The 13,195-nt window shown below is 48.4% G+C and overlaps 1 protein-coding gene across 1 annotated transcript; it reads left to right on the top strand.

Annotated features, from left to right (window-relative positions):
* Positions 1-1,871: 1,871 nt before the first annotated feature.
* Positions 1,872-8,668, top strand: ZNF792 (zinc finger protein 792). Its single transcript, XM_049901378.1, has 4 exons — positions 1,872-2,270; positions 4,487-4,613; positions 5,328-5,450; positions 6,294-8,668. The coding sequence occupies exons 1-4, from the start codon at positions 2,238-2,240 to the stop codon at positions 7,778-7,780; spliced, it is 1,770 nt and encodes a 589-aa protein (XP_049757335.1). The 5' UTR covers positions 1,872-2,237; the 3' UTR covers positions 7,781-8,668.
* The last annotated feature ends 4,527 nt before the right edge of the window (positions 8,669-13,195 follow it).

The following is a 13,195-nucleotide window of genomic DNA, read 5'->3' as shown; positions in this document are numbered from 1 at the left end:
TTTTATTGACTATGCAGAGGCATTCAACTGTGTGAATCATAACAAATAATGGATAACATTGAGAAGAATGGGAATTCCAGAACGCTTGATTGTGCTCATGGGGAATCTATGCATAAATCAAGAGGCCATCATTCAAACAAAACACAGGGATACTGTGTGGTTTAAAGTGAGGAAAGAAAGGTGTGTGTAAGGGTTGTATCCTTTCATCATACTTATTCAATCTGTATACTGGGCAAATAACCTGAGAGGCTGGTCTATATGAAAGGAACACGGCATCAGGATTGGAGGAAGACTCATTAACAACCTGCGACATGCAGATGACACAACCTTGCTTGCTGAAAATGAAGAGGACTTGAAGCACCTACTAATGAAGATCAAAGACCACAGGCTTCGGTATGGATTACGGCTCAACATAAAACAAAAATCCTCACAACTGGTTCAAATAAGCAACATCATGATCAAATGGAGAAAAGATTGACGTTGTTAAGGATTTTATTTTACTTGCATCCACAGTCAACACCCATGGAAGCAGCAGTCAAGAAACCAAAAGAAGCATTGCATTGGGCAAATCTGCTGCAAGGACCTCTCTAAAGTGTTGGAAAGCAAAGACGTCACCTTGAAGACTGAAGCGTGCCTGAACCAAACCATGGTGTTTTCAATCGCCTCCTATGCAAGTGAAAACTGGACAGCGAATAAGGAAGACAGAAGAATTGATGCCTTTGAACTGTGGTGTTGGCGAAGAATGTTGGATATACCATGGACTGCCAAAAGAATGAACAAATCTGTCTTGGATGAAGTACAACCAGAATGCTCTTAGAAACAAGGATGGCAAGACTATGTCTTACATGCTTAGGACATGTTATCAGGAGGGACCAGTCCCTGGAGAAGGACATCATGCTTGGTAAAGTAGAGGGTCAGCGAAAAAGAGAAAGACCCTCAACGAGATGGGTTGACACAGTGGCTGCAACAATGGGGTCAAGCATAAGAAAGGCTGTGAGGCTGATGTAGGACCGGGCAGTGTTTTGTTCTGTTGTGCATAGAGTCCCTGTGAATCAGAATCCACTCGATAGCAACAGGTTTGGTCTGGTTCTCGAATCAGAGCAATCTTTAATAGAAGTACACAAAGAGCACCCAAACCAGGTGTCATCCTCATTTTCGAAGTTAATCGACGTCTCTTAAGTGTCTGAGAGCCCCACGGCGCAGTGGTTAAGCATTTGGCTGCTAACAGAAAGGTCAGCGGTTCTAACCCACCAGCCGCTCTGCAGGAAAAGACGTGGCAGTCGGCTTCCTAAAGGTTACAGCCTTGGAAACCCTACGGGGCAGTTCGACCCTGTCCTAAAGGGTCGCTGTGAGTCAGAATCGACTGGACGGCAGTGGGTTGAGTATCTTAGAGGTGATGGGGCTCACCTATGCAGGCACCGGAGGCGAAGTCAAGTGATGCATTATAGACTACCAAGGGCGGGGCATCGCCCAGGTAGTCACAGAAGTCAGAGAAAGGTCTCTTAAGGAGAGGAAGAAAAGACCCGTCTTCGGAACCTGGGAACATTATTTCCCAGCCCTCCACGCGGTGCCGCTTGGCCTTTGTTTTGGAATACTGGAAGGGACCCCCCCCACTCCGCACTTCTTCCCCCACCTCCCTCGGGCACACTTCCGCGCCCCCCGCCCCACCTTCGCCACCCCCTCACCCGTCCAGCCGCCCGCCCCCCACCGCCCGACCCCTCTACTCTCAGCCCCGCTCTGCTAGCCCAGAGCTGCAGGACGGAACTACATTACCCAGAAGGCTGTGGCGTGCGTCGGCGGGGCACGCTGGCCAATGGCGGCCCAGGAGGGAGGCGGGTCTGACTGCCCGCGTGGGCGGGGCCGACCGTCCGTGTCTGGGTCCTGGAATCTGTTTGCTTGTAGCGGGTTTGTCCACGCGTAGCCGGGGTGCCCGGGAGCCGGGTCAGGACCGCTTCCCGGATGGCTATTCGGGACTGAGCATGCAAGGACAGTGAGGAGGATAGGACTCACCTCCACGCCGTCGTACAAACCGTGATCCTCCTGTGACGGGCGTTTGCCAGGGCCCGGCCAGGCAGCGCGCGCTCCGCCACCGCGAAGGGGGCGCCCTGGACATTGCGCGCATTTAACGCTGGGGAGACTGAGGCTAGGCCCGAGGTAACACCCCGCTCAGGACAAGGCAAGGTAGGTGGTCGGCTGAGCCCGCGCGCCTCTCGACCCCTCTCCACCCACAGACTCCGATGGCGGCGGCGACACTGGTGCACCTGGCGCAGGTGAGTGGAGGGGCTTCGGACCTTCAGGCGCATGGGACCCCACTCTCATGTTCTTGGCGCCCCGGTATAAAAGACAGAGTTGCCCCCAGGCTTTTCGCCTATTCCATCTCCCTGCTTTTGAGTCTGGGGTCCCGAGGGGGGAGTCGCTCCGGCCTAGGGTCCTGAACCCAGGCCAGGGAATATACAGAGCGGTTCCCATTTCTGGAATCCAATGGGATGAGTTGAGAAGGGTTTCCCAGGCACAGGAACAGGTATGAACAAATGCTTGGGGATGAGAGGGAACCCCAGGTCGCTCATATGTCTGGTGCAAACAGAACAGGTGGACAAAAGTCAGCCCTGGAATGGCAGGATGGGTTGCTCCTCTATTCTGAGGGTGTTGGGAGCCGTGAAACATGTAGAGGAGGAAATTATCTAACTTGGGTCTTAACAGGCTCCCTATGGATCAGAGTGGAAATCCAGTTGTGGGGCAAGGGTGGAGGCAGGGAAGCCAGGGAGTAGACTACTGCAATTGTCCAGGCACATGACCAATTATGGTGGCTGGATGAGAGTGGCGCCTGTAGGTAGAAGTGGTTAGATTCTGAATCTGTCTTTTAAATCTGGCTGACTAGTTTTCCTGGTGCAGAGGGTGAGAAAGAGAGGGGATGACCCAGAGGTTTTCAGCTTTAGCTGCCGGAAGGATGGAAGTACTGTCCACTGAGAGGGGGAAGTTGGTTGTAGAAGGAATTTTCAGTGGAAATATCGCAAGTTAGACTTTGGCCGTGTTGAGTCTCTGATGTTCCAGAGACCCCTAAGTGGAGCTGAAGAGTGGACCTCTGGACACACAGTTACGGAGTTCTGGGGAGGCATTATGGTTAGAAACATCCAAACTATGGCATGTGTTGTGTGGACAACAGTGTAGCTGTAGGTGAGGTTTCGGAAAGTGAATCTTTGCTATTAGGGAGAAAGAGGAAGGTGGGGCCTGAAAATTGAGCTTGCTTGGGCACCATGGTTGGCTTGTTAAGCATCGTAAAGACAGATGAGGAAGAATGGTGCGGGGGGGCGGGGGGAGGGTCTGGCAGGTGACCAAATTTTCCAAGAGGGTGTAGGTATGAGATGGAAGCTGAGGCTTACTTAGCAATAATGGAGGTAATATTACAGTGAGGCCTTGACTGGTGCTTATTCAGCCATTTGTGATCTCACCAGAGCCCTGGTGGTACAGTGGCTAAGAGCTCAGCTGCTAACCGAAAGGTCTGCAGTTCAAATCCACCAGCTGCTCCTTGGAAACCCTATGGGGCAATTCTACTCTGTCCTATAGGGTCACCATGAGTCAGAATCGACTTGACGGCTATGGGTTTTTGGATGTTCTCAGGCCTTTGTGGTGACCGTTAATAGGGCCTGAGGATTTTCGATCACGGTGGAGAATTAGCTCAGGGACAAACAGGGCCAGCTGGGAGGATAGCTAGACCATGGGTAGGAGGGGTAGGAGGGCCAGAGCAGTTGGCTATTGAATGAGTGTGACTGATGAAAGAATAGAACATGCAGTGCAGAAGAGGAAGAGGGCAGAGAGTATCTGAGATCAGTGTGTGGTTCTGGGTGGCTTAGGTTGAAGCTACAACAGGGCTACATTACCCAGGAGGTGGGGAGGTTTTCAGAGCAGAGCTGGGTGTTGCTCTTGGCGGTGGGAGCCATCAAAGGTCTGGGGCAGAATGGGATCATGGTTGTGTTTGTCAAGTACTCTCTGGATACTGTGTGTAGAGTAACATGTGGAGTCCATGAAGATGGCTGTGATATGGGCTGAGGAGAAGAAACCAGAGGCAATGGAGATGCAATGGTGAGGTCCAGAGTTGTAAGGAAGGTGCAATCCAAGTTGTGGTATACATGTGAAGAGGGGTGTGAACTGTCAGCCCTAGGGCCCTTGTACTGGGGGCTTAAGGGAGAAGACTGAGTCTACGTATGTATCTGGAAGGCATGTACACTGGACGCACTAGGGAAAGAAGCTCACAGATGAGGGGATTGGGCCCTGCACTCCAGGGCAAGAGCTTCGATGGTCTCTATCTGCTTGCCTGCCCATTGTGCTGTGGGCTGAGATAGATCGGTAAGGCCTGAGAAATGAGCAGAGTATCTCCTCTTAAGTTGGTGAGCTTGGGAGGAGGGGAAGCAGGGGATAGATAGGGGGAATGGATAGGGATTCCTGAGGAGAGAAGCTGATCATGGAATTAACTGTTCCCATTATGCAGGGCTGTGTGACCTTTGAGGACGTGGCCATTTGCTTTTCCCAGGAGGAGTGGGGCCTCCTTGATGAGGCTCAGAGGCTCTTGTATTGCAATGTGATGCTGGAGAACTTTGCACTTATAGCCTCGCTGGGTAAGACCTTAACCCCTACCTGTCCTAAGCTGATCTCCGCCTTTCCCCTTTTCCCAAGAGACAGCTCTGTCCTTCCCACAGCTGGACCATAGTCATTGCTTCCTTCCCCATTTTCCTGGTACAATGAAACCTGGGACAGCCAGAACTCGACGGTACTGCCTTGTTTTTCCGGGTCTCAAAAGTTTTCTGCCTTTGACAGGGCACAGTCTTACCATTTTTCTATCCTTCATTTTAGTGGAAAATATTTGAATTTTCCTTCTCTGACAGGTTTCCATCTTACACAGGTTCCAGCTTTTGCAGGTTTTACTGTATATGTGCTATGGGTTCCAAGGCTGAGCAGTGTGCAGTACCTCATCCTCTTTTTGCGTGGCTCCCACACCTGCTGCCTTGAAGCTTTGCAGAAGGGTCCTGGAATGAGGAGTCTTGCAGTCTGCCCAATGGATCCCATCTGGCTCCTTGCTTAGGTGACCGTCCAGATCTCTGACAGTTCTGTAATTCCAGTTCTGCCCCTTTCCTTTAGCTAGCAGTTCCTAGGGCCTGACTGTGCCAGGAATTGCAGGCACTGATGTGGTCACTACTTGCGGGATCACTGGGTTGTTCCTGCAAGACATTCCTTGTAGGTTTCTTTTTGTAATGTTTAGTTTTCTTTCCTGTGGTCTGTTGTGGGGTAGTTCACCTGGGCAAATGTTAGCTACTCACCTGTGTTCCCCTCAGGACTTACGTCTTTCAGGTCTCATCTAGTTGCCCAACTGGAGATGGGGAAAGAGCTCTGGGTACCAGACAGAGTGGACCTGACTCCAGCCATAGGAGGAGGGGCTTATTGGGGGCCTGGCTCTGGTAAGTGGGAAATGGAAGAAGATGTTATAGCACCGCTGGGTTCATATCATACCAGCAACTTTTCTCAGTTCTACCTTTTCTTCCCCATTCTTGATACTTTGTTCGCTTGTCGCTTCTGTTTTGTCTTTGGACCCTGGCAATCCCTGCCTTTTTGGCTTCTGTGCCTCACTGTCCACAGTTCCCTCTGCAGCACTCCTCAACATTATCTGTACTTAATATGTCATGAGGCGTGCACATTTCCGTTAGTAGTCTTTCAGCACCAGCTATTTAGTTGCAATTGGATTTTCCCGGACCTAGACATACCCTTTGGCACAGCCCTCGTGGGTTCCCAGCAGCCAAAACCAAAACCAAACCAGTTGCCATCGAGTTGATTCTGACTCTGCTAAAATGCCTTTGCAGAGAAGTGAGTTGGAGACCCTGCTTCTCTGCCTAATACTGTACCCAGTCCTTGTGTTCTTGGCCCTAGTAAGGTCTCCCCTATTTTGTGACTTTGTCAGGCACAGTACTGCTCTGATATCAGGCTTTTCATCGTGCCAGCAATTCCATGGACTCATTCTTGGGTCACACACATTTATTGATAGAGCTCATTCTTTCAAAAACCCCTGGTGGTGCAGTGGTTAAGCATTCGGCCACTAACTGAAAGATCAGTGGTTGGAACCCGCCAGCCGCTCTGCAGGAAAAAGATGTGGCAGTCTGCTTGCATAAATATCATAGCCTTGAAAACAGTGTGGGGCAGTTTTACTCTCTCCTATAAGGTCACTATGAGTTGGAATTGACTCAGTGGCAACTGGTCTTTCTTTCCACCAAAGTTAACACGAACTTCACCATTATTTCTGTTTTCAGGTTTCTGGCATGGAATGGAGTGCCAGCAGTCACCTTCTGAGCATAGTGTTTTTATAGAAGGAGTATCACAGGACAGAAATCCCAAGGCAAGTGTGTCCATCCAGGACTACTCTTATGACATGAGTGGCCTATTCTTGAAAGACATTTTGCACCTTGTTGAACATCAGGCAACATACCCCAGCCAGAAACCATACATGTGTGGGACATTTGGGAGAGGATTCAGGTTCAATGCAAACCTTCACCGACAACAGATGCAGCAGAATGTAGAGAAGCCCAACAGAAGGGATGAGGATAGGGCCTCATTTGTGAAGAGTCGCAGAGCCCACATGTCAGAGAAGCCTTTCATATGTATGGAGGATGGGAAGGACTTCATGGCCAGATCAGGCTTTCTCCAGCATCAGGTCACTCACAGTCTTGGGGAGCCACATAGGAGCACTGAAATTGTAGTGGGTGTTCACAGAGTGCAGAGGAATTACAAGTGCAGCGAATGTGGGAAAACTTTCGGTGACAAATCCACACTCGTTCAGCACCAGAGAATCCATGCTGGAGAAGGGCCTTATGAATGTGGTGTTTGTGGGAAATTCTTTAGACAGACCTCTACCTTCAATATACATCAGAGAGTTCACACTGGAGAAAGATCTTCTGAGTGCAGCGAATGTGGAAAAACCTTCAGCCACAAAACCAGATTTATTCAGCACCAGAAAATCCACACTAAAGAAAGGCCTTACGAGTGCAGCGAATGTGGGAAATTATTTAGCCAGTGCTCTAGCCTCTTTCAACACCAGAGGGTTCACACTGGAGAAAAGCCTTATGAGTGTCGTGAATGTGGAAAATTCTTTAGGCACATCTCCAGTCTAATTAAACATCGGAGAGTTCACACTGGAGAAATGCCTTATGAGTGTGGTGAATGTGGGAAATTCTTTAGCCAAAGCTCCAACCTCATTCAACATCGGCGGGTTCACACTGGAGAAAGGCCTTATGAGTGCAGTGAATGTGGGAAATTATTTAGCCAAAGCTCCAACCTAATTAAACATCGAAGGGTTCACACTGGTGAAAGCCCTCATGAGTGCAGTGAATGTGGGAAAGCCTTTAGCTACAACTCCAACCTAATTAAGCATCGGAGAGTTCACACTGGAGAAAGGCCTTATAAGTGCAACGAATGTGGGAAATTCTTTAGCCACATCTCCAGTCTCATTAAACATCGGAGAATTCACACAGGTGAACAGCCTTATGAGTGCAGTGAATGTGGGAGATTCTTTAGCCAAAGCTCCAGCCTCAGTAACCATCGGAGACTTCACACTGGTGAACGTCCTTATGAGTGCAATGAATGTGGGAAAGCCTTCAGCCAAAGCTCTGACCTCATGAAACATCAGAGAGTTCACAGTGGTGAGCGACCTTATGAGTGCAGTGAATGTGGGAAAGCCTTCAGCCAAAGGTCTAATCTGATTCAACATCAGAAACTTCACAAACCAGGTAGGCCTTACTAGTGCAGCAGATGTGGGAAAGCCTTCAGCCTAATCTCATTTGGCACTGGACAGTTCACACTGTAGAAAGGCCGTAGAAGTGCAGGGAATGTGCTCCCTCCTTGTTCAACATAATGACTGACACCAGAGATAAGCTCAGAGAATAGTCTTTCTCAGAGAATTATCAGCCAGAAGTGAACCTTGTTCATCCAAACATCCACACTGGGAAGATTCCTTATTATTGCTAGGTATGGTGGAAGCTTTCTGGAGCTAAGTTGCATTTTGTGACTGTGGACTCTGACCAGTGACCACCATTTTGTCACTGCCAGTGTTTGTAGCAGAAGCCATCAGTTCTACACACTGGCAGTCCCTCAGAGTGTGCCAGCCACTCCACTGTGCTCAGGGAAGGCAGACCTCTGCTCTCTCCTTCCAGTCCACTGAAGGGAATTGTGAATAGCCTGAGGCCATTGGAAGGCATTATTCCCTCCCACTGTAACTGGTTTACTGTGGATATGACCCCATGTTTAGCCACAAAGACATGAGCTGGGTTCTGCTGTCAGCTTGCAGAGATTTCCCTTTTTCAAAGACATTGTTCTCATGTGATGCCCATGATGGATTTATTCAGCCTTCAAGTTACCCAACCCAGCAAATACTTGCTTTACATTGTTCTGGTTTGTGTAATAAAGACCTTATTGTTAAAGCTACCTTTAGTCTTTTGTGTGTGGGGGGTGGTTAAAGAACAGGTCTGGCTTTATTTGCATTACCACCCAAGGCTTCTTAGGAAAATATGTGGGCTTAATGTTGTGGTCTGAATGCCACGAATTTTTGTAAACCCAGAGGTCGCCCTGTGGAGGAAGTTGTAACCTCCAGTGCATTTGAGAGCAGCATGAATTGGGTCCTTTGTTCTGAGGGTATGCCCACATTCCCCAGCACTGTTAAGGGGAAACTGTTTAACTGGCACCTGCCAAGGAGGTGTGCCCTTAAATCTAACATCTGGTAAGCATATGTGTCTAACTGTAAGTCCTACCAGGCCCAGGTGGGAACTATAATTTGTATAGAAACACTGAGTTGATAGGGAGTAGGTGAGACTACAGCAAACTAGAGGAAATGTACCTATTCTAAAGGTGTATCCACAATTGTTCCCTTGAATGTGACTGTGCAGGATGTGGGGTTTGCAGAAATCCCACAGACTTCCAGACTCTGTTCAATGGCCAGAGTCACTGGCAAAGAAAATGAGAAAATAAAGGTTTTGTGGATTACTGCAGCCTCTCGGCAGTCTTCATCTGAAGGCCATTACTGCATGCGCAGAAAAATGAGACAGAGAAGGCAGATCTTGTAGTCCAGGGATGTAGTATTTGACATTGCAAGTATTTCTGAAGAATCAGGAGGAAATGGCCTTCATTGCTTAGCTTGTTTTTTTTTTTTCCTTCCTGCCAAGGCATAAGGAGAAGGGAGAGGATCAGAACTATGCATTTGGTCTTCAAAGCTGGGGAGGCTAGAGGGATCAACGAGAGAGTGGGTAGAGACAGGACTATGCCTTCGGACCCTTTAAGTTTTAGAGGGGGAGCAGGTAAGGAGTAGATGGCAAAGGAGATGGACAAGTTGTAGTCAGACGGGTGACTCCCTTGGTGTAAAAAGTGAATCAAGGAGGGAGGGGCATCACTGCTTCCCAGGAGGACCCCCATGAGCAGGGATTGTGTATATTTCTCTCTCTCTTATGCACTTCCCTTAGGTGGGTACCTGAGCACATAGTAGATCCTCAGTGAATACTTGTTAAGATGTTTTGACTGAAGATGGCATTACTGTAGCAGCATGAGTGTAGCAACTGGAAACCCCTACAATTCAGTTCCTGGACTGTGCCTGATGGTGAGGTCTCCCCATCTCTACAACCTGCCTCTACAAAGCCTGCCTCCAGATTTCTATGGGTTTCACCCTCCCCTGGATGTCCTAAGCTCTCCATCTAAGCGGACTGACATTAAAGCTCAGATCACTAATCCATTTTGGACTCTTAGACTTCTCTTTGGGAGGAGAGGGGAGGGAAGAAAAGAGCTTCAGACATGCATCCCACCCAGCAACCATTGTGGGGTGGATAGGGCCCCTGCCTGAGGGAGGGGCTCTCAGGTGACAAGTCTAATATTCCTGTCATGACTGTTCCTGGTAAAGGAAAAGCAAAGTACAAGGAACTGTCAAACAGAAATTGATAGCAGATATCTTGCTTTGATTTGGGGTTTTCTTACAAAACCAAATATTCACTTTAAAGAAATCCCTGACCAAAATTGATCTGCCAAGTTTTCACCCAAAGTTGCAATCCTTTCTTTCCTGTTAGAACCCAAGCTTACGAAATTTGAATTTCACAAGATATGGCTGTGTGGAGGGGCAGAGACCATCTTGTAGACTGATATCCGTTGATCTCAGTAAAAGGTGGGAAAGCAGGCCTCAATCAATCATGTTAAGATTAGCCAATGGTTGATCTTCTATGTTTCTCTCTCCTCTTTATAAGTCTCATTGTACCTAGCTTCTTCAAGCCATTTTTGCTTTTTCTGGAATCAAAATGATCTCCCTATGTGCATATAGGAAACCCTGGTGGCGTAGTGGTTAAGAGCTAGGCTGCTAACCAAAAGATTGGCAGTTCAAATCCACCAGGTGCTCTTTGGAAACCATATGGGGTGGTTCTGCTCTGTCCTATAGGGTTGCTATGAGTTGGAATCAACTCGGTGGCAATGGGTTTTATGAGTATATGCATATAGAAAAACTGTTCAGAATAAACCTTATATTCAAATGTCACTGAGTTTTTATTTTTTAACAGCAGTAATGATCTGCTCCCATAAAGATTACAGCCTAGGAAACCCCATGGGACAGTTTTACTCTGTCTCATGGGGCAGCTATGAGTCAGAATTAACTTGATGGCACCCAACAACAACAACCCATTCCCCAGACCCTTGGTGGCACAGTGGTTAAAGTGCTTGGCTGCTAACCAGGTCGCTGGTTTGAACCCACCAGCCCACTCCACAGGAGAAAGATGTGGCAGTCTGCTTCTCTAAAGATTTACAGCATTGGAAATTCTATGGGGCAGTTCTACTCTGTCCTATAGGGTTGCTAAGAGTCAGAATTGACTCTACAGCAATGGGAATCCATTCCCCAGAAGGATTTGATTGATGAAGAGCAACCAAAACTCCTTCACCCACATCTTGCTCTCCTGATCCTCAGTAAAGTTTAGCATCACAGAAAAATGACAAAAGTACACAGAACATTACACTCATTTAAAAAAAAAAATCAAAACAGCCCTGTTGGGGACATAATGAAGGAGGATAGTTCCAGAACGAGTCCACAAGGTTAAACTCATCAGTTAGTACATGAAAATTCTCCATGGGACACTTATCCAGACTGAGCTAATTATGCCACATTATGTCTTAGTTATCTAGTGCTGCTGTAACAGAAATACAGCAAGTGCATTTTCTATACTATGTTGTTGTTAGGTGCCATCGAGTAGATTCTGATTTATAGCAACCCCATGTGCGACAGAACAAAACACTGCCTGGTCTTGTGCCATCCTCACAATTATTGCTATGTTTGAGCCCATTGTTGCAGCCACTGTGTGAATCCATCTCATTAAGGGTCTTCCTCATTTTCACTGAGCCTCTACTTTACCAAGCATGATGTTGTTCTCCAGGAACTGGTCCCTCCTAATAACATGTCCAAAGCATGTGAGACGAAGTCTCGCCATCCTTGCTTCTAATAAGCATGCTGGCTGTAGTTTCTTCCAAGACAGATTTGTTCTCACACTTTAGGAGGCTAGAACTCCAAATATAGGTTGCTGGCTCTAAGGGAAGGCTTTCCTTCTCTATCGGCTCCGGGGAAGTCTTTGTGTCTTCAGCTTGTTTCCTGGTTCCTTGGAGATGTCCATGTGTCTTGGCATCAATCTTTTCCCATCTTTCCTCTGCTCCCTTGTTTAACCTCTTTTATATCTCAAAACAGATTGACTTGAGGCGCGGCCAAGATGGCGGACTAGGCAGACGCTACCTCGGATCCCTCTTGCAACAAAGACACGGAAAAACAAGTGAATCGATCACATACATAACAATCTACGAACCCTGAACAGCAAACACAGATTTAGAGACGGAGAACGAACTAATACGGGGAAGCTGCGATTGTTTTCAGAGCCTGGAGCCAGCGTACCAGTCAGATACGGCACAAGCACAGAGAGCTGCTCCACTCCCCTGAACCAACACCGGGAGGGGGCCCAGCCAGTTCATGCCGGCGGCGTGGCGACGCAGCCGGTGGGAGAAGTCCCCGGGAGGCAGTGACTGGTCTTGGAGCGGGGAGAGCAGCATCCCAGCTGGGGAACCGTCCTGCCGGGATTTGGACTGGACGCAGGTATGGCATAAACACAGAGAGCTGCTCCAACCACCTGAACTAACCCCGGGAAGGGGGCCCAGCCCGTTCGCTCAGGCAGCATGGGACACAGCGGGTAGGAGAAGTCCCCGGGAGGCAGCGACTGGTATTGGAGTGGGGAGAGCAGCGTCCCAGCCAGGACACTCGGTCACGGCACAAGCACGGGGAGCTGCTCCACTCACCTGAACTAACCCCGGGAGGGGGCCCAGCCAGTTCTCGGAGGCGGCACGGCGACGCGGTTGGTGGGCCAAGAAGTCCCCGGGAGGCAGCGACTGATTTTGGAGTTGAGAGTGCACCATCCCAGCAGGGGAGCCTTGACCCTGGGCGTGGGGCTGGAAGCGGAGGATCTGACCATGACTCCAGCGGCCCAGACCCCCCGGGGGCAATCTCCACACAGCCAGCATACATAGGCGACGCGCCCCGCGGGAATCTCAGATATAATAGTCATTCCAAGCAAGACGAGCAACTCTGGCTATATTCTGAGGTGCTACTCTCCTATCTCTCTGTTCCCTCCCCTACCCTCCCCAGGCGGCTTCATTAACATCCGAATAGCCTAAGCCAGAGGGAGAACTCTGATAGGGATCTGACTGCATTTTTTTTTAGCGGATTTTCTGGAAAAACTAGTTTCCCAGTGATGGCTCGGAAACAGCAGTCCATATCAAACCACCTAAAGAAGCAGACCATGACAGCTTCTCCAACCCCCCAAACAAAAGAATCAAAATCTTTCCCAAATGAAGATACAATCCTGGAATTATCAGATACAGAATATAAAAAACTAATTTACAGAATGCTACAAGATATCACAAATTATAAAAAACTAATTTACAGAATGCTACAAGATATCACAAATGAAATAAGGCAAACTGCAGAAAAAGCCAAGGAACACACTGATAAAACTGTTGAAGAACTCAAAAAAATTATTCAAGAACATAGTGGAAAAATTAATAAGTTGAAAGAATCCATAGAGAGACAGCATGTAGAAATCCAAAAGATTAACAATAAAATTACAGAATTAGACAACGCAATAGGAAGTCAGAGGAGCAGACT

This window comes from Elephas maximus, chromosome 11, assembly GCF_024166365.1.
Source record: "Elephas maximus indicus isolate mEleMax1 chromosome 11, mEleMax1 primary haplotype, whole genome shotgun sequence".
Lineage (NCBI taxonomy): Eukaryota > Metazoa > Chordata > Mammalia > Proboscidea > Elephantidae > Elephas > Elephas maximus.
This window is presented reverse-complemented; position numbering and strand designations above follow the sequence as displayed.